The sequence below is a fragment of the Etheostoma cragini genome, chromosome 11, assembly GCF_013103735.1.
Source record: "Etheostoma cragini isolate CJK2018 chromosome 11, CSU_Ecrag_1.0, whole genome shotgun sequence".
Classification (NCBI taxonomy): Eukaryota; Metazoa; Chordata; class Actinopteri; order Perciformes; family Percidae; genus Etheostoma; species Etheostoma cragini.
The window spans coordinates 16,026,793-16,048,534 of NC_048417.1; the positions used below are offsets into that span (position 1 = coordinate 16,026,793).

Consider the following 21,742-nt stretch of genomic DNA (forward strand, 5'->3'; position numbering starts at 1 on the left):
CAGTTCTGAAGGCAAAAGGGGGTCCAACCCGTTACTAGCATGGGGTACCTAATAAAGTGGCCGGTGAGTGTATTTTAAAATGTTATTATTTGTTGAACAATAATTTTATTTGAAAAGATATTTTGATCTAAAAAGAAATCTGAATGAATTAATCCTAAATTGCTGACAGACCCCCTGGCAGAGTGCCACAGACCCCACTTTGAGAATCACTCGAGCCACAGGTCATTATGTCCTCGACTTTGTCCAGTAAAGTGCAACTAGGTGGGCAACTCCTTCATTTTGTGGAAAGCTGCTGACCATTCAAAAACCTTTAAATTGATTAACATTATTCATTATCATTTTTGGGAGCTAAACTGACAACATATTCATGCTGCATTGAATAAACATCAAAGAAGCAGATGTGTGTACTTTTGAGGTTAATGGGTGTTTCTCATTTCTTCCCTCATGCATTGGAAGTCAGTGCATTGCTGCTTACAGCTTATAACTAGATTTATTTTTGGATGAAAGTCAGTTTCTCATTTTTCATTTGATCAAAAGGTCTTAACCTCCTCATTCTTTGTTCTCAAACAAAACAAAAACAGCAATCAATGCCAACACTGAGCAACTTCAAATTTAAGTTCTTGACATGGTCATTGGATAAAAAATGCAAAAAAATAAACAAAACACAATAACAGGACAGTATTAAAATGTGTATGCTTCAATCTGTGTTTTGTTAGTAGCTTTTATCATTTATTATTGGATGTAGGTCTGCAAGTTACAGCTGTAAAAACAAGTTTTAATCTTACAGAGTTTGCCACTTTGTTAAGGTGCAGCTGAGTAAAAATGTTATTGAATTTGGCATGTTCACAAATGGCATCAAATACAGCACTGTGGGCAAGTACCAGAAGACTCGCTGGAACTCCTAATCCCCTCAGCCGAATAAAAAATGTGTGAGTTTTAATGAATGAATAAAATTACAAAAACTAGGACTACAAGCTATAGTATGACTGCAGTGAAGTTACAGATGATATTAGTACAAGAGTAAGCATAAATTAGCACTGGCTCAAGTAGGATTTTATATGTAATATGAGACCAGCAGTTTCTTGAGTTCATTGCCTAACCAAACAAGATCCAGAGATTTATCTTTTTTGGAACAGATGAGGAGGTTAGAAGAGGCGGTGAGTGCATAACATTCAAATCAATGACTGTTTTTATTTGATAAAAACACAGACTCTGACAAACTCAAAAAGAATGAAATCATGACTAAGAGTGTAGTTGAGTTTGCCAAATAAAGTCAAGATAAGAAGAGCGACATAATATTTAACAAAGGGTAACAAAACGTTGCTTTTGTGTTTGGGGTGTCCCCATTATTGGAGCTCATGCCTGTGCAGTGCAGTCTAGCCTTTTGATCCCAGGGGCTGTTTCAGGACAGAGCAACAACCACAACAGCTGCTGGGAGGCGAGGCAGGTAAGGCAGTCGAGATCGCTTTGTGTGTCTCCACAACATGACCTCTGACCTGGACCCGGGGGTGGCCTGTTCTTGCAGCTACTTCTAACAAAGCACAGGTGACACCTGGACCTCGAAGAGCGGAGTCAAGAAGAAGCCGCTGACACAATGGGAGCCCCAACTCCTCTCAAGCTAAGTCATGACACCTGGCTGCTCCTTCACCAGCTCCGACAACACTGATGCTGCTTTCAAAAGTGTTTTTAGTGTGGGATGCCCTTGTCATCAAGCTGAAAGCTCTTTACGTGGATTGTTCTCATCATCCGTAATTAACCAGAGGTGATGCAGCGCTTCTGACCTTTTCTAATCGCTCCCCATCCTGGGGGCCTGCACTACCAATTAGCTGCAGCAGGCTCCCAGGCTAGTAGATGAAAGGGGAAGCCTTAAACAGTGCTCACATTAACGCTGCTTACTCTGGCTGGGCAACACGGCTGTACAACCTTTTGAAATGTGAATGAAGGCAGCGAAATAAATGTGATTTGTTATCAGCCATTGACTCCTGTGTACTTAATTATAAAAGCAACCCATTAGAAGAGAAATTATGCTCATGTGCTCTTTTAAAATGTTGATCCTTTAGGACGTGTTATGCAAAATAAACAGACCGTTAATCAAAACAGGAAACTGAACTCCTCCCATACTATACGCTACAGTGTGTGGTTGGGTCCGTACTCTGACTGTATTGTTTTCCTTCGGGGGACTGCTGGACTGTAACTCGAGAGCAAATTGAATCAGGGGCTGGTGTCGAGTTCAAGCAGCTGACTTAGCCACCTGGGAGTAAAATGTCTTGGCTAACTTATTTCTGTAGTGCCTCACCCTGTTCCTAAACAACGTGGATTTATACCCTGGTTGCAGAGCTTAGACAACACACAATATACAATATAACTGAGCTACACACAACATGCATTGCAGAGAGGGGAGACAGACAAGCAGACTTTCACAGTTGTTTTCAGACAGAGATGGAGCTAAACCTCTCTGCAGCCTAAGTAGTAAAAGAATATCAATTTGAAATGGTTTTTTTTTTTTCATTCAACTTAAGGAAAAGCCTGAATTACTCAGTTACTACGACAACAATAACTTTAGGATAGACACCGGTAAGCAGTCTGTTTAACCGTTTAGTCAGAGAATCTTAATTCACACCTAATCACTATGAGCAACATTGTATGGTTAACAATGACAGACAACATCAGGTAACCACGATCCACATTCCAAGAGCACATCAAGAGCCATGAGCAACCAAACCAGTTCTACAACAATCTCTCCTAAAATACCTCAGGGTTAGTCAGGGAAATAATTTAGCATCTTCTGCACAATGTTTCTGTCCTGCTGAAACCTTATGGTAGACCTGCTAAGTGGGGACAGTGAACCAAAAACAATAACTTTCAGGCTGGACAGCTACACGACGAGCTTAGACGTGTAACAAAGCTGCGCAGTGCTGACGGGAGCTGCAGATTCAGGTGCTAATTCTCTGTAGCCCTACTAAGTGTCTCCTTTCGAATTGTTTTTACATTGTCACATGATTTTGTTATAATAAAAATATCAATGATAGCTGCTTTAAGTTATTTACCAAGCAAAACCGCCAAACATTCTCTGGTTCCAGCGTGTTAATTGTGATGATTTGCTGCTTTTAATTTAGTGTAAATTGAATATCACTTGGTTTTGGACTGGGTTTTGAAAAAGAACAAGCAATAACAAGAGGTAACTTTGAAATCGGGAAAATTGAGATGGCCACTTTCACATGGTTTTCTGATATTTTATAGATTCAAATCATCCATAAGGAAAATTGTTATTAGTTAAAGCCCTGGATGACAGTAAGTGTACTTTTGTCTCATTTCATGCCAGATGGAGGTGTTTTACAGTTGACAATCATTATGTGGATCAATGTATCATTGGAGAGGAGGAATAAAGAGACAGTAGGAGCACCAAATGCCCACATCGTCAAAAATGAGCGGAAAGCTCAGAATTCCCCTCAGTTTTATAGCAGATATATCCTCCACACATGCTGACTTACCTGTGACAAGCTCCCGCACTTCTGCATCTACAGTCTTTCTCAGCAGGCGGAGCAGAGCTGGGATGCCTCCTGCGTTCCTCACAGCAATCTTGTTCTCATCCATAGCTTTCCCATAAACGAGGTTCCTCAGAGCACCACAAGAGTTTTTCTGGACCTCAAGGACCTTGTGGTCTAGCAGTTCCACCAGATGTTTAATTCCTCCCAATCGACACACCTATGGGCGATGTGAGAGAGATCAGGTGGGGAAATGATTCTGACCAAAAACAGCATTTTTTCATTCATTGTATGGCACTAACCATTTTGTGATTTGTTGACATTTGGCATGTGGGAATAAAAAACACATTCTTCATCTCTGATGTCTTATTACACTTTCTGCTTTACGCTGATAAAAGGATAAGCTTGGTCTTATAATTTTTGAGGGATAAAGAGGGTGGAACGATGGATTCCTGTGTGTCTATTTCAACTGTTGCCATATGCTATGGGTGTTTTTTCATTGGCTTATGGCATGAGGGAGCAGTGTGAATGTGTCTCAGCGTCTATATTTGTGAATCTGCAGTAGAGGTTTCATCCTCTGTGGACCACGAATGTTGTTACAAAATGTTGTCTTAATCCTTCCTTTAATCCTTTACATATTTCAGTCTGGACCAGAGCGGCAGACCGATTGACAACTCAGGTTTTTATATTTGTGGCTCTGGCCATTAGTTCTATTTGATATGATGATGATATCAAAGTAATTGCTGGGGTCTTGAAGTGGGACAAGAGCGCTAAAAATAGACCCCATCATGCAACAAGAAAGAACGAGATTAGCCAGAGGATTTGGCAGATTAGCCACCACATTATTGGGTGGTGAAACTGAAGGTGAGCCATAATGTCACTAATAATCTCCCAAAGCACAGGAAAGCTATAATTGTGCACAACGATAGCAAGTTTAGAACGTCAAGCTTAAACCAGAATGCTAATCTGTGAGTCTGTGGATTCACTGTGATAGTTTCTTTTCTTTTCCAAATGAATCTATTACCTTCTTGGAGATTTGTTTACGAATGCTCTGATTGTCAAGACACTTTAGCAAATTGTAGCATTGTTGCTGCATTTGAGTGCAATCAAACAAATGGCTGGAACTTCCAAAATAAATCATATGTTGTAATAAACTGCAGCTTCCATTTAACCATAAACACAACTGTCACTGATAAAAGCAGTAATTGTGCATAATGTTTACTAATTATTGGAAGTTAAGGTGAGTACAGATGTTTAAAAAGTCATTCTGATCAGACACATAATGGCATCAGTGGTACAATACCTACCTCAGACTTAACTTGATTATCGCCAAAGCACAAGTGCTGCAGGAAGGCTGCTGCGTTGGCCTGCACCGAGGGAAAGTGGTGCTGGAGCATGTGAATCACCTCTGTCAACTCTGGGTCACGCCAAGCGAACTCTCTAAAATTACAGGTGGGGTGCAAAGTTATCAGCATGACGGCAGAGAGAGAAATTAAGTTGTCTCCTTAAAAAAAAACACAGATACAGTTTCCCTCAAAATGAATACTTCAGCACCTGAGGGCAAACCGATAAGCCCAGGATATTCTATTCACATCCGGGTGTATGTAACAATCGACTTTAGTCACACTTGGATTGGAATGCTTTTCTGTAAGCAGCACACTAAGGAAAGACGTGAGGAATGCATCGTCTCTAGACTGCTCTTTTCTGCAATCTATTATCAATAAAGAATATAGTTGTATTTCTACTGGCATGTTACTTATCAACATTTCTTCTTTCTTCTACATCCAAAACTGGGTGACAAAAAAATCACTGGTGTTTAAGTTTCAGATATGCTATTGCCTATCAATTCTAGAATTTAAATGTTAAAGGTCCCATGACATGGTGCTTTTTTGATGCTTTTAAATAGACCTTACTGGTCCCATAGTACCATATCTGAAGCCTCTTTCCCAAAATTCCGCCTAGGTGCAGAATTACACCCACTAGAGCCAGTCCCACAATGAGCTTTCCTTAGTATGTGCCATTTCTTAGTCTGACCTCAGAAAGAGGAACTCTAGTTTGACTTTCTGAACACACCTGGGTCATGGTGGCCCCCCCAGTGCAAATAAATTGTAGTTATACTACAGCATGCAAAGTTGTAAACAAAGCCCCCGATGTGAGAGGTCAGGGGGTTTGCTGCAGAGGTCAACCCAATCTCTCCACGCTTACACGTGTCTTTACAACAAGAGCAGACGCAGCACTTCAGCCTATGTGAGAATCTATTGTTGAGAGGCCACGCATAGTAGAGCCAGCTTAAAAGCTAGAGCTGCATGTTACTACCCAGGGGGCTCCCTGTTTGAATAGTAAGAGGACACCGGTGTTGACCTAGCAGAACACGGAGGCCTGGTAAGCATAAGTAGTCCCTTCGGATGACTGTTTCCTGCTACGCTATGCTTGTTACTAACCACTGACTACATGTAGTAGTTTAGAAACATAGCATTACGCTAAAATATGAGCATGTCTTACCTGGGATCTTTCTGAATGCTGTCTATAGAGGGTGAGCGGGTAGCACCATCATCCACAACAACAGCCTGACGAACACAGTTGGGATCGGAGGGCCGGTACTGAGCTGAGCGATACGGATCAGCATAGGTGGCTGCTGTGTTAAGAGCATAGTTGTTTCTTTGGTAGATCATGGTACTGCGCTGACTGGGTGTCCGCTGGAGACTCCCTACACCTGAGGACCGAAAAACAAAAAGGTTCAGACAAAAAAAAAAGAGAAAATTTTGAGATTAGCAGCTTTCAAACGTATTCTCTGGGCTTTGCACACCGTTAGCATTCCACTTTAAACCAAGCTGAAAATACCAACATGCGGCTGTTCCATTAGACTCAGCATTTTCTAAAATCTGGAACCAATTGATGATGAGGATAAAACACAGCTCCCATGGCTCCACAAAGCAGAAGTCTTCTTCTTCAAGGAGCTGTTTTGTTTTTACAAGATTGCGTTTAACCAAAGGGATCCTGCTGGTTTTTCCAAGAGGACGGGAGGACACACCATGCTCAATGATCCACAAATCTTGCTCCTTTGCACCAAAGTGTTCTTAGGCTAACTCTGCCAAACACAACAGAGAGGCAACAGTGAACCATGGCCAGCTCCAAAAACAGTCAGAGATACAGAAGTAAAGCGGAAGCATCACAAACATGTAGAGAAGTCCTCCTTCCTGACAAGGTCCAATATTCAGCCTGACAGCATCCCGTTTCAGTTGTCTTTCCCCCGTTCATTCGCTCCAAGTCCTATTATGACCTAGTTTTTAACACAATGGGTCACAAACATAAAAATGCATACACAAGCTTGCTTGGATTTTAGCCCTCTTTCTCACCAGAGTCACATGATCTGTGGCAGCGTGACTGCTGTGCTGGTCAGATCACTATCAGAGCCAACAGGACTGGGCATGTGCATGCTTATACTCCCTCCTACCAGAAACCAAGACGTCACCTCGTGGGGCTGCTCCAAAAACACAATTTCTCAGATCAGTGCACTTCTATGTTGGGCAGGAGCACTTCCTTGCAATGTCCGCCAAAACAGAGCCAAAGACACATTTCTGGGACAAATTCTAAACAACATAGTGTAACTTTTTGACATACACAATTTGGATTCCATTTCTCACATTTTCAGCCAAGGATCAATCATTCTACTTAACATAAAAATCGTGCTCCCACTTGCACAAAAAAGTACAGTGCAAGCTTGTATAAAAAGCCAAAGAATGCACGGAAAATCACAGAGGGGGAAAATGGCCCATTTAAATTTTATTTCACAACATAACAAAGAAAACTCTGGGATCAAATTGGATTTTTCTAATGAGGTAGCTCTTACAAAGACTCCATATTGTAAAGCCTTTCCAGCTCGCCCCACCCACCTTTTCTCAATATTGCTGGCATAAACACAATATAGTGGCTCGTCTGGGGTCTTCTTTGCGGCATCAATAGCATTTATTAGGGAACTTATCGGACTAAGCAGATCTTTTGTGTGCCCAGGAGAAGGCTGAATAGAGAGAGAGAGTGTGTGTGTGTGTGTGTGTGTGTGTGTGTGTGTGTGTGTGTGTGTCAATGCAAACTATGCATGTGTATCTGAGGCAGAAGGGATGATGAGACAAGAATGACAACATCAAGAGTGCTGGAAGAGAACAGGCTGTGAATGTGGGTAACCAAGATGTCCACTGGCCCCTCCATCCTTCTTCTCATTCTCAGTTTGACACATGGGTAATGGACTCCTTTGTGGCAGGATGACATCTCAGTACCTGCCTATTAACTCATGTCTCACCCTTTCTGCTGACAATAGAGCGAGGATTGGAAGGAAGGGACGGAAGGAGAGGTGAAAAATTAAAGGAAAGAGGAAAAAAGCAGAAAGACATAACATAGGTAGAGGTAAAGCTAAAGGGCAGATGGACAGAGAAAGGTTCTTCCCCAAGGAAGACAATTTAGCCGAGTCAAAGGGCTGCAGACTAGAGGAAAAGACTTTGAGAGATTGGAAGACTGGGGGGGACATCTGTATTAGAGAACAAGAAAGTTCTCTTAATACAAAGATGGGTCGGCTTAAAAAATAAAGGTTATGAGACAAAAAATTGTGCTTATCTTTACATGCATCATGATAGAGAGACCGCGAAAACAGAGAGAAAATAGAGGAAAATAAGAAAAGGAAATAATGGAATAGTCTTATCCATTACACAAACCCCAAAACACTGTGTATCATTTGCTATAGTAGGGGTTTCCAACTTTGACTGCGCAATGGACCATTATTAGGTCAACAGCAATTTTGCAGACCGGCTTACGAGGCAGGCATATATTACAACATTATATTAAAAGTTCTCTCAAATTCCGCTTCAATTGTTTTTTTTCACTACTTTTAGCTAACAGGAACACAGTACGTGCTGAATAAGTAGCTAATTACCTGACTGATTACCTTCCATATTGATGAGAAACTGTAGATCTAAATCAGTGCAAAGTTTAAGAAAATGACCGCACAAACAAACCAAGCCTATAAAAATAATTATTCAGTGTTGTCTTTTGAACATACACATATCGTTTCCTCCTAGTCTCATTGTAAATCTTCCGGGGCCCTTATACCGGTCTGTAGCCCATGCGTTGGAAACCACAGAGTTTTAAAGTGCTCATATTAAGCTCATTCATTATAGTATTTAGAGGTTATATAAGAATGTAGGTTTACATGGTTTAATTTTCAAAAAACACCATATTTTTGTTGTACTGCACGTTGCTGCAACACGTCTTTTCACTCTGTGTGTTGAGCTCTACGTTTTAGCCACAGAGTGAGGCATCACACTTTTGTCCCGCATTTGGTGGGAGTCTTACGTGCGGAGTAGCTAGGTAAGGACAACTAGCTAATCAGAAGCCGAGTGTGAGGGCGAGCCAAGCTAGCAGCTAAACGAGCATTATAATGTGTTACAAAGTGATGCACGTTTGTCAAGGAAGTAAAAGGCTGAACTACAAGAGAGTAGTAAACGTTTGTAACATTTTTGGAGCAGTTTGTGAACAGTGTTTTCTGTTGGAGAAGGTGAGTCCCTTTAGGGTGAACTTTGGGCTTTTTCACTTTGTAAACCTATAACGTGCACAAAAAAGATATATAACATAACAAAGTCAAAGGAAAAAGCCAAAAAGCTAAATATGAGCACTTTAAGTATTGTTGTACCGTCACTTCTGTTGCCATTTTGTTGTGCTAACAACAGCAGGCAAGCACATAAATATAGCAAGACAAAAATTCAACTTTATTGTTACAAGTCCATTGTACATTTGGATTAAAACCTCCTAATATACATTACACTGACAATTACTAGTACTACTATATTATTGTTTTCAACTAAGACCCCTTTCTACACTTGCAGAATTTTTCAACACCTGACCCAAGTGTCATTTAAGGTAACACTTAAAACGTCACAATGAAATGAATCACAATCACGTCACTTGTCCATTTCATTTTCTCTGACAGCTTTCATTTGATGAGAAAAACCAGCAATAGTAGTCTTATCTGCAGTCTTACATCATGACAAGGTGACAGCCAATAGATGAGGCAATTAAGAAAACACACAAGTACTGTATGCGTGTATCTTGGAAATATTGTTTTATAAGGTTGTCATGTTCTTTTGTAATGGTAGATTAGTTTACCATCTAAATAATCAGGGACCAACCTGAGGTGCTCCTGTAGAGGGTGCCCTGCTGGGTGTGGCTGGGGCTACGGTACAAAGGGCCCTGGAACGTCCGATCCTCGTAGATTGGTGCAATGTGGCGGTCTGGGGACATGGCTGACCTTAAGTCCTGGCCCAGCTGGCTGTGTTGACTGGTGTATGAGCTCCGTATTCCTGGAGATGAAGGAGAGTGGTTAGCGGATAAGTGGTTAGCAGCAGAATGATCTTGTGATTACACCAAGAGTTTTATAAGTACAGTGTCAAAGGTTTGGCCACTCCGTCATTCAACTCCCATGTGCCCTGTCAAAATGTCATTGAGGTAGTCCCTGGATGTCATTCAGCTTATTTATTGTGATTCTTTCGTGAAACTGTATAAGTTCAATGTTTAAAGCTTCCACTTATTCTATTGGACTGTTAGTCATTAAGCCACCTTGCTGTCTGTGTGAAAGTTACAAAGATGGAATTGGGATACAGAGTTGCTGCGCCTTTAAGCCTGCAGCGAAGGTAGTCACAGAGCCAAACTAACATCTATGAAAGAGGGACGGCCAGCAGGTTGGGAGTACGTTCAGTCTGATGCTCAAGTCAACCCACAGGCAGATCAAAAAGTGACAAAGCAGCGTTCCAAGGAGCCACTAATAACTTACAGAAACATTGCGTGCAATAGTGCACTTACTCTTTCACTCCTTCTCTCAAACACAAACACACGCACGTGCGGCTGTGTAATACTATACTGCACAAAGTTGGCAGTTTGTGCATCCAGTTCAGGTTTGGTGGTTGATTAACAGTGCAAATTAGCTTACACATTAAATGCAGATGCTGTTGTGTTACACGTTTGCATCTTTTGCTTCTGGAATGCTGGCATGCTATGTAAATTCACACACTAGGTTGGCTCTGTGTGAATAAACAATGCTGGCATAATGTCAGACCTTCATTGCAGCGTTATTGAGGAATCTCTCTGTGAAAGGGCTTTAGAGACTTGATACGTGCTTAAATTTAGCCAATCAATCACTATAAACGCAATGTCAAGTTATTGTCCTTACTGCATGGTAATGTGGTTCACTGATACGCCAAGTCTACCACCAGTCTGCCTGAACATACAACAATATTGCAACACTGACAAAAATAAAAGCATTGATGATGCTTGGTATGACCTCTCTTAAGAAAGTTTCGGGTTTGTACGTTTTCTACACTCGATAAAAATGATTTGAAATGGGTAGTAAAAATGTATGCAAAAATTCAAAAAAGCTGATACGATACGCTTGGAGATATGATTGTCAGTGATAAATCCATATAAAATATGATAGTAAATAATACAAGAGTAAGCTAAAACTTATGGGAAAAAAACAGTCCTTTAAGACAATTAAATAACACAGCAACAGTTATAAACATCTTTTAGCTCTCCCTGTGTCTGTGTATCATTGTTATTACACAAAGTTGACATACACACTGCCCACACACATAGCTAAGCCAAATATATTCAAAACAAGTATCACACACACTGTAATACAAAAACATTACATTTTGTGACCACCACTAAAAAGTAAAAACACACATCTAAATATATATAAAGCTAGAAAGCCTTGACACACAAAGCCAACTTCACAGAACTAGCACTGAAAAAGACAGATGGCTTTGTTGCCTTTAGTCATGTGTTTTACTGAAATACAACACAAAGACACCAGCCAATAGCCAGTTAACTGCCAACATCCACGTGTGTTCCACACCGGCCTAAGAGGAAATATCTGGTAAGCTGTCTGTATGTGTAGAAAGAACATTGTGCAGAGATAAACAAAACAAACTAACCATCTACTGCCATTGTCAATCTGATTAAACCGTATTGTTATATACTTGACAAACAAATAGAGAATATGTATGATGAGAAACTGCAACTACTTTCTTTTGCAGTGGTGTTGTCAGTCTTTTTTTTCTTGGGGAAGAAATCAAAATCGAATAGTAAATACTGCACTGCACTAAACAGGTTCAACCATCCACGGGGGGGGGGGGGGGCAACAAGAGCCGACGCTGTTAGACCAAGAAAGAGGTCACCAATCAGAGCATGGCCAGAGCAAATGTTGGGAAATGTGTGATACGGGAAACAGCTTCTGTAATCAGCAACACGCTAACCTGATAAAGTTGATAAAAAGAAGCACGCAGATTGCTCTAATTAAAACTCCTTTACACAAAAGTTCCTACAAGAACAGGCTGTAGGGACAGCGTGAAGCCGATCTAGTCCAGATGTGAAACGATAACAGCGGAATGAGGCAACCACAATATGTGTAGTTCTGAGTCCGTCCACGTAAAGAAGGCCTACGGCCATAAGACTCACCCCGTCACCTTCATTCCCTTACCCAAACAACCTCAAAATGACTAAAAATCACAACGCTAGCACAACACATATCTTTGCTCTTTCTTCAGGGCAAAACATCTTCAGATGGAGCTTTCAATGTTATGCCACATCTCAAAGTGCTGAAATCACCATAAATGCTCCCGTCCTCCCAGTGAAGCCCACTGCTGACAGTTTTAGAGAACCTGTGGGTCTGCGCACCAGTAGGGTTAGCAGGGTTAATAGGGATACATTTGCAATTAAACTAAAGAGCAATAGGTTAAAAAAAAAGTAATTAAAACATAGCACACATTTAAATCGTATAGTTCTATATAATATTTTGTATTATTATTTTAAATTAGCCATTTAAAATCAATTATTTCTCAACACCGTTTACTAAAATCAATGAGCCACTTAATGAAATGCTTTCAGAGCCGCTTTGAGGGTTTTAGGCACTCCAGGGTGAATGTCTCTTAGCTTTTAGTGTTCTCTTTCTTGGATTTTTACTAAATGAACTACTGTAGCTTCACAATTTTAGACTCATCAATGGATTCTATTGAATACCAAAATGTAAGGCACAATGTCAAAACCTAACTATGAATTACATATAAACAAGTACTCTGAAATGGCAGGCATAAAACTGTAGGCTGCTGCTGCTGCTGTGTGCTGTAGTGGCACACTCAATAGCCCAGGAAGCCTTTCACTCTGTGGCAGTGCACACACAATAGCCACTAGCAGGAGCTTGTAAGGAAATCAGTTGAGCTTCTCTTGTTCAAAGGTTTAAAGGGGGTGAGGATACGAAGAAGGGGAGGCAGCGAGAAGACTAAGGAAAAGACGGGAGCAGCAGAGAAGAAAGCGGGAGAGCATATGCAAGGGAGAGGGAAAAAAAGAACAAAAATGAAAAGAGGGTTAATGAGGCCGTCCAGGACCACCATTGACTTCTCATCTCTTGTAAAGCCCGGCTGTGGCCAAGTGACGGGGACAGAATCTCCCAGACACAGGAGCCTTCACGCATATCTCTCTCACTCAGCAGCCTGACCCCTGAAAGTGGCAACATTCAAACAACCTTAAAGGAGACTAATCCGTCTGCCTTCTTTATTCTGCTCCCCTGGTAGAAGGGCTGCAGTCCCTTCTAAAAAGCATCTGCAAATTGTCACGGAGAACTAACATACTGCTGTCTATTGAGGATGAATGGCCACATTCCTAGTGCGTTATAGTCATTTAATTCTCCCCCTCAGCCCTCGCACCGTGGCTTTAACAGATTGCACTTGGCAGAGGCTAGATAAAGGGCGGTGGTGTGCTTGGCGCGTGCTTGCTCTGGAGAAGCAAACACTTAAATGGATGCAGCTGACTGCATTCCTTGACAAAAACAATTTTCAAAAAAAAAACACTCCAGACAAACAGGAGAACAGGGAGGATCAAAATTATTATACTTAAAAGTGATAACTGCTGTAAAAAAAATAATATAAATTGTACCATGGTTGAAACTACCATAATGGCTTGGCTGTCAGGTTGAAGTCGCGCACATGTAGATATGCCATTTCCCCTCGCTCTTTCTTTGTCCCACTCTGCTCTGAAACGGACATTGAGCGTAATGGGCACATTATTAGGGACAATTTGTCTCAATTTTTCAGCAGCAGAGAAAAGGTATGATTTCCTGCCTATGACAGAGGAGGAAGGGGTGGGTGGTGGAATAAAAAAGGAAGGGAAAAAAAGAAAAACCAAAGATAGGAGACAGAAAGGGATAGAAGTCTGGGGAAAAGAAAACAAAAGGAAAACAGACAATGTGTGGCAGAGCAAAAGAGAGGTGAGGAAAGGAGGCAACACACCTTCAGATAAATGCTGACAGAAAGCTACCAACAGCAACAATATCAAGGTTAGGCTTTGCCGAATGTTTGCAATTGAGACTGATCACGTGATCATCCCATTTCCTTCTACTATGGCTCATCAAAGTCATTTAGCATTTCACAACACTATCTTTAAATGAGTAAAAATGTTCTTTCAAATTAAAAATATATTTTTTGGGAAAACAACTGCTTCTACACATACACAGCCGGCCTACTCAATGAGACAACAATTTCAGTACTAACATAAAGCAACAAAAACATTAATTAAATGTAATTAAATATAAAAGCGATCAGAAACCTAAGACCTGTCTCTCACCTCTTGTGTTTTTCATACAGAACACACTCTCGTTGCTGATCTTTCTTTGACAGTGAAATACCCCCACACAGCTGACATTTTCTTTCACTTTTAGTTGTAAACAAACCACACAAGCGCACTGCACCTGTTGCCCACTTGCTGTCTCTTACCTTAGCTACGGTTGTTCGAGTCCAACCGCAAATAAACAACACAACATTTAGCCGGCACAAAAATCGATGAGACACAACAGATAAACATCGCCACTGCCATAGGTGAACGTCATCTTAGTTAGATGGCAGATAGGAGTCAATGAGGCGAATATTGCCCGATACCGATGTTCTTGAGGCTTAAAAGTGAAACCACATCAACACAACCCACTTCAATAAACATGGTCAAAATGGCAATAGGTTGAAGATGATTATTTAACCGAGAACAGATGAAGGCACGTGTGCACGTGCAGCACCTACATGCAAACACAACACATTGAAGATGACGGGAAACCGATGTCACACAACAAAAAATTTTCACCTTGAACGTCATCATCAACCATGGCATCTGAGGATATCCCCAGGCAGCAGGAAGTCAAGCAGAAAAAGTCCATTAACCTTGGAACCAAAATACAGTGACATGAAGTGCTACTTTTCCCTTTCAGAGGCAAACAAAATGCTCTTCGCTTTTATGGTGGAATCCTGCTTTCTCCAGTAATAATCCAGCTGAAAAGCTTTATAATATCGTACTGAAATGTGAACAAAGGTGTGGTTTGTCTATGAAATAATTGTGTTTTCCTTTATTTTGTCAAAGCTCCATTGTTATCTCCAAGAGATGCCTTAAAAAGCGAGAGCTAAGGATCAGTATCAGTATCAGAATCAGTAGAGACTTCTTCCTTTGGCTGTGGGGTGAAACTGGTTGGCTCCTGATTCAAACAAGATATGCATTTGGCTAGAAAACATTCACCAGAGCTTGTCTTTAAAGGATGACACACAAGCTAATTTGTGCAGGCAGGTTTTACAATTATTATCTTCCTGATCTCCTCAACTCCTCCGATTGAAAGTACACGCACACCCACTGATACAACCACCTTTTGTCCTGTGAGGAAATGTATTACTGTCTAAATATTTACAGCCCGCATATCCTCTACTCATTAAGTTCAGAAGAATTTATGAAAAGCAATTATGTGTGCTAGGAAACAATACCTGTTTAAAAAGCTGTTATTTACTTTTTATTATATCAATGTTTCCTCTTTTAAAGCTAATATACACTATTGATCCATTTTACATAATTACTTGAATTGAAAGTTCCTTGCACATTGCATTATTAAAGTAAAAAAAAAAAATATTTAACTATGTTGAAGCATTTCATCTGAACACTCTGTTTATATACCTTTTAATATTGTAAACATATTAACACAGACATTCACACAGCTATAAGCTAATGGAAAAAAGGGACAGAGAGGACAACACCATGTAGTTGTTTCCTCTCCAATTTAACCTTTCAAATACAAAAACATTGCAACAAAACTATATAATGTAATTGAAAATAGTTACTATCTACTGATATGAGTCTATGTGAGGGAGGCTACTTGGGCCGGCTGCTAATACACTATAAATGGCAGTGTGTGTGTGTGTGTGTGTGTGTGTGTGTGTGTGTGTGTGTGTGTGTGCGTCTTTGCATTTGAGCACCTGTGAGGCTGTCAGGTCGTGTCATCTTCTCGTAAATGTCGTAACTCTGGGGTCCATAGGGGTCGGTGTTGTGGAGCATGGAGCGCGGCAGAGTAGAGCTGTAGTGCTGGGGCACAGCGGTCATACTGGCCCTCACTGGAGACGACGAGTGAGTAGGCTGCTTAGTCAGTGGAGGGTTGATGCTCTCCACCATTGTCAGAGGCGAGCCCATGCGGCCTGAAGTTGACCCCACAGAGGCCTGATAGGGCGAGGTTGTACGGCTGGCACTGCCTGAGCGAGAGTTCGTGGAGCCCATGCGTCGCAGTGCAGCGGGGGAGTTTTTCAGCGTGGAGTAGGGTGGGCTGTTGCCACCCCCGCCAGTGTTACTGGTGCGCTGGGCCGAGGGCAAGGTCGTAGAGAAGATGCTGGAGAGGGGTTTGGGTTCAGTTACAATGGGGGAGCCGTAGGCACTGCCACCCGAGGTACGCAGAGAGCCGCGGGAGGGTGACATACTGCTGGCGTAGGCTGGCGAGTGAGAGCGTGAAGGCACTGAGCTTACCCTCCGCATAGCCCGACCCTGCACCGCTGTTGTGACTGATGGAGCCTGCGAGTCAGAAAGAACATAACATGTCTTGATGAATTTCTTTCTTCAGTTAAAATCATTAACAATCATGTTGTAATCTGCTATAAAATGACTTGTGCAGTGATAAGGACCTGCTAAATAACGCATCATAACATAAACCAATTCATTACAGGGCATGACATTACTCTAGGCCATATTTATTTTCTCTCCCCCCCCACTCTGTCATGTGTGATAGTGCCATTTAGTTTCTCAGTGGTCTGCGTGTACAACGCTGTATGAAGCATGATTATGTTGCGCTGCTGCTCAATGTTCTCGGAGCCTTTAAGCGTTACATTGCTACCTTCGCTGGACAACATTCAGCGGCAATTTTATTTTTGTGATTAACATTGTTATTGCTTTAAAAACAGAAGAAACAAAACATACAGTTTACAACATGAACATTGTTCCCACACATGCAGTAGGCCTCGGTTTTCAACTTGGGAACACTTACTTAGACAAAAATTGCAGTAAGATTTAATAACCACCACAATATTTTACAATCAATAATCACTAAATAGACAGTGAGCTGTAAATCAAATAAACATATTATGTGTATGTGATAAAAGCATACACATATAGAGACATATTATATGCCTAGCCCCAGAAGATTGCTTCTTAGGATCCCTCTAGAAAGCTAAAGTACTTTCCCATATTTTCTAATGTAGACATTCAATCTTGCAACAGTTTATATGACTTTTTTTTTTTTTTTACGCAGCCGTGCAACAGCAATTTTGGTGTTTCTCTTTTGATGCCATGCATTAAAAGCTAACTGTCACTTATGCAATTCAATTCCCTGAGTCTTAATTAAAAAAATATACTCAGTATGTGCTGGTGTTATTCAGAAGATAAAATGTTACGGATACATTTTGTGCTCGACAACAGCAATATGTTGCTGGCAGTACCTGGGCTGAAGCCTGGCCTTCGGCCCTGGTGTTCCTTCCCATAGTACCAGTTCCGGTGCCAGGGAAGGATTGCTGCATCCTCAGCTCAGCCTTGCCCAGGTTCTGGCTGTTGAGGCAACCGCTGCTGGCATCCTGGTAGCCGCTGTCCGAGTACGAGTTCATCTGAGTTGAGCTTCGTGAATTCACCGCAGATCCTGAGAGCGCGTGACAGAAAAAGGCCCAAAAATGAAATGCAGAGGGAGAGGGATGGGTTAGAGGAAAACGAGACAGACCCATCGAACATGGTTTCGTAATACACATGACCTTTACCTAGACTGCATTGCTAATGACAAAAGCTACAGCCGGGGGAAAACTGTTCAGCCAGCCCTACAATTCAGTGTGCCATATTCAGCCTTTCACAAACTGTGATGAGGGATCAGTTGTTATCTGTTTAAACTCGAAATATAACATATAGAAAAGATAAAAGGTTCCGGACAAAGACTTCCTGTATCATCAGAGAAGAAGTAGAGAAGCATTTTTTAGTTAAAGAATTATATACATTTTAGTGGGACAATGCTGAGGTAAAAAAATAAAGATGTTAGTTGGAGAAAAGAAGGCTGCAGACATTGAAGAGAAGGCAATAACAGACCCTCACTTTGATGGAGGGAGGACTGCTCCGGGGAGTACAGAGACACCTGCTCTGACTCAGTCCTGATGCGGTAGCTCGGCGACTGTGAGCTGTCAGTCACCCGAGACTTTGTGTCCCCCAAGGCAGAGGCATCTGGGAAGAAACAGCAGAGCAAGGAGTCAGACACAGAGGAAAAGCTTTAAGTCTGAAACAATTACAGTTTGGGCTTTCAATGGAAAGATGATAATAGCCATTAAAGCAGTCAACAATTGATGGAGTTGAGAGGAAAAAAATAACAGACAATGATTTCTGCAACATTAGTTTCACGCCTATGTACAGTTGGAGTCATTACATTTTACTGCCATGCTAATTTGAAAAGGCAAAGTTGGGTAGCCTGTCACTCCAACTGTGTATACAGCCATGCTCTATCATTTCCCTACATCTCCTAGTACTTCTTGCCCGACAACAACCAGTGTAGCAAACAGGAACTGGAATTAGCCCTTTTATGTCCATGTTTAACCGTAATCACAATCTAGTTAAGTGTGACCAGTGTCAATGGGTAAATCTGCAATCACTACAATAGGCAGCAAGTGAAGGGGAACAGGGAGGGAAATATTGGCATCCAGGGTTTGTCAAATCCTGCCTGATTGGCTGGTGTGAAAATGAGAATTGAATCCCATGAAGAAGCCGCCTTGTTGCCCAAGCTGACCTGTTGAATAAATCTGTTGACACATAAGCCTAGTGTAGTGTTTTGCACTCCCACCTTTAAAGATCTCAAGTGGGTCTCGGGTCCGATTGCCAAAATAAGCATTTAGCCTGGCCCTCGACTTTCCTTTCAAGTTCAGTCTGTATCGAACACCCTCACTATTTGCAATACACCTTGCCGATTGTGTCAGTTTCAACAGTGCTGCTATTTCTAATTTAATACATAACCCTGCCTAAAATAACAACCGCATACATTTAAGTTTTTGTTTTTGTTTAGTCATGCTTTCTTGCTTGCTCGCCTACACACCGTCTCTTGTGCACTGTCTCTCTTTTTACCAAGATACCCATCCCTCGGTACCATAACAGTAAGTAGCAAATTAGGAAAAGATTTACATGCTGGCGTAGGGGCCGATTTATGTTTTCCTCCGTGTGTATTGACGGGTGCACGCCCTTTAAAAAAAGTAGGCTGGTTAAGAAATGATTGCATTTCAGAACCTTAGGAAATGGACAGCGGCCGACTCGAAGCCACACGCTTATTAACTTGATAACAGAGCCGTAAAGTAGGCTGTCTTTCCACTCAGGACAGCGCCACTTGTCACACATACAGATAGGATTGGAGAGAAGAAGTTTAACTAACACATAACCGCAATCTGCTTCGTGGGAAATTAAGAATCAATGGAGTAGGGGACTGACAGCGACACAACCAATCACACGACAGACGCTCAACTTAGCACCAATTGCGATGTTTAATTTTAAATGAATGTAGCCTACTGGCAGTCTTGCACACGTGGGTGCTCAGTATTTAGGCGCCCATGTATGCTGGGTAAAAGTAAGACATACACAGTCGGTTCTTAATCAGATTTTTTAGCGTTCAAAATGCATTAAAAATGGTAATGGAAAAAATATACATTTTCTTTAATTTGACATATTGGAGGAATCAAGGACTTTTTTGAGAGGCTGTTGCATCATAATCCTTCTGAAAGAAGCACAGTATTATTTTGATACATTTGATTTTCTTAATTTCAGCAGGCAATGCATTTGTAATTTAGCCATTACCACCACAGCATTAAGGTAAAACTTAATTAAAGTTTTGTCCAAAAAGCTTAAAGCCCTCACGGTACCATCGTACCATATGACAAGAAGTGTTGGCTAATTTGCTCATCAGGATGACAACACTGCCAAAACCATATTTCTTTAGTGCTGTCTTTGGCTGAAAGCTGGAGTTGAACTATATTTTATTCATGCTAGAAAGGCTGTCTGAATCTGATCCAAACCTTCCTGCCATGACAGATTAAAGGCCTGCACACAAATTAATACAGGACACCAAATGTTATAGGAAACCATCTAAAATTCTTGCGTTGCTTGACACAATTAAAACAAATACTGTATATCATGGGTGACAGTGACAGAAAAAAATAATAATATACATAATGTAAATAATACACCCCGCCAACTTGGGTGCTGCAGCATCCTGAGCACCTCTCCTTACCGGGGTCATTAAAAAAACTTTCCTTAACACTCGCAATGACTTTTCATACATTGCAATGGAAGCCGAAATTGTAGTTTACCTTTTTTTTTTTTTTTTTTGTACTTAAATATTTTTGGGGAGGTTGAGGGGATGGTGAGGCATTGCAACCCCAATGTAGCCTAGAAAGCTAGACGCACCCTAGTAGCAGCACATGCAATCTACAGCTAGAGTCAGTCTAGCAACTCGCTGTTGTCTTGCGAGCAGATTCACATTGGCTTTGGCCGTGACTCTAGAAGACTCGGAGTTAAGCTTTTCTTTGAGAAAAAAAACAAAGAACGGCACTGGTCGTTCTTAAAAAAGTAAGATGTGTTCAGAGTTTTACCGACCGCATACGGCAAAACTGTATCTATCAACTAGCATTGTTCTGGTTGATTGTGGAGTTATCCGTATGCGTGCAAAGGGAATTTGGAAGACAACGGTTTATCCCACCCCTAGGATTGAGCCCTGCCAATGGTGAATTCCCAGGATCAACATCTGGATGTGGGTCTGGCTTGTCAGGCTTCCACCAATGCAATGGGACCTGACAAACAGAGTATTTAAGGTAAAACAAGATTGTTCTAAGGAAGGGCTGCGCAATTAATATAAGTTTTAAATCGCGATTTTTGCTCCCAACAATCACAAGAACAATGTAATCAAGAAAAACGATTATTTTGTACATGACATTTTACAAGCAAACTTATTTTTTTCTTGTGTTCTAAAGCGGAATTCCAAAAGTTCAACGGGAAAAGATAAGGGAAATTTTCCTCAGTAAAAAAAAAAAGCAACATCTTTTTAAAGTCAATGAGTAATCATGCTAAATAATCGTGCTATTAATATTGACCAAAATAATTGGGATTATAAAGCAGCCCTATCATAAGGTCAAAAAGCATTTATATGTCTTTTAAACGTATTAATGACATGACTGAAATCTTTTGTCTACTTCCATCCTGGCAGTGACTTGGTGTCTGGCACACATTGTGTCATTTTAGACCACAGGGTTTTCATAGCATGAGCCTCGACTCTGTTTGATGAATGAGATGCCACAAAGCCAACAGACGCGCACCAGGAATAGAGGGAGACAGCAAGAAAGAAACCGAGAGAGATAGTAACAGAAACCCCTTTTTCACACATGGAGGATTGCAGGGTTTTTTAGCATTTATAATTAGGTCTCTAATGTAATTATTTTATGGTGTTAATGTGGTTGTTCTTACACAGGTTACCAGTTTGATACATTTTATACATTATTTTGCGGTTGAATGTTTTTTTCTACTACTTTATTAACCCCAGTTGTTAAAGAACCCTGATGTGGTACATAATGAAGCCATGCTAGGTCAATTTAACTAGCAATACATCTGGATTCTAGTGCTAGTATTGTGCTTGGGGAGGTTAAACAAATGCATTATTAGCATATAAAGGACCACAGCATATTTATGTGCCTGCTATGTGCATCCAATGGGCTGGGAACCTAAGACTGTGAAAAGAGAAAATAGCCATCGGTGAGAAATTGAGCTGTGGTGTGAGAACCAGAGGAGAGATGGCCAGGTGTCTTGGTGAGTAACAGATAAATTACCAAAACCTACATATTACCCCTTTCACACCAATGGCTCAACCAGGGTTA

General features: G+C 41.1%; 1 protein-coding gene across 11 annotated transcripts in view; it reads right to left on the reverse strand.

Moving 5' to 3' along the window:
- The window catches only part of pkp4 (plakophilin 4), a 78,605-nt gene that overhangs the window by 12,755 nt on the left and 44,108 nt on the right, over positions 1–21,742 (reverse strand). For 6 of the 11 annotated variants that reach the window (XM_034886491.1, XM_034886483.1, XM_034886490.1 and 3 more), the window contains 8 exons: positions 17,934–18,065; positions 17,306–17,499; positions 15,803–16,385; positions 14,652–14,678; positions 9,662–9,832; positions 5,988–6,198; positions 4,793–4,925; positions 3,492–3,705 (listed from right to left, as the gene is read on the reverse strand). In XM_034886491.1, coding sequence (XP_034742382.1) covers positions 3,492–3,705; positions 4,793–4,925; positions 5,988–6,198; positions 9,662–9,832; positions 14,652–14,678; positions 15,803–16,385; positions 17,306–17,499; positions 17,934–18,065 — 1,665 coding nt within the window. The remainder of the gene's footprint in view (positions 1–3,491; positions 3,706–4,792; positions 4,926–5,987; positions 6,199–9,661; positions 9,833–14,651; positions 14,679–15,802; positions 16,386–17,305; positions 17,500–17,933; positions 18,066–21,742) is intronic. The other 5 variants (XM_034886484.1, XM_034886494.1, XM_034886493.1 and 2 more) reach the window with 3 other exon arrangements.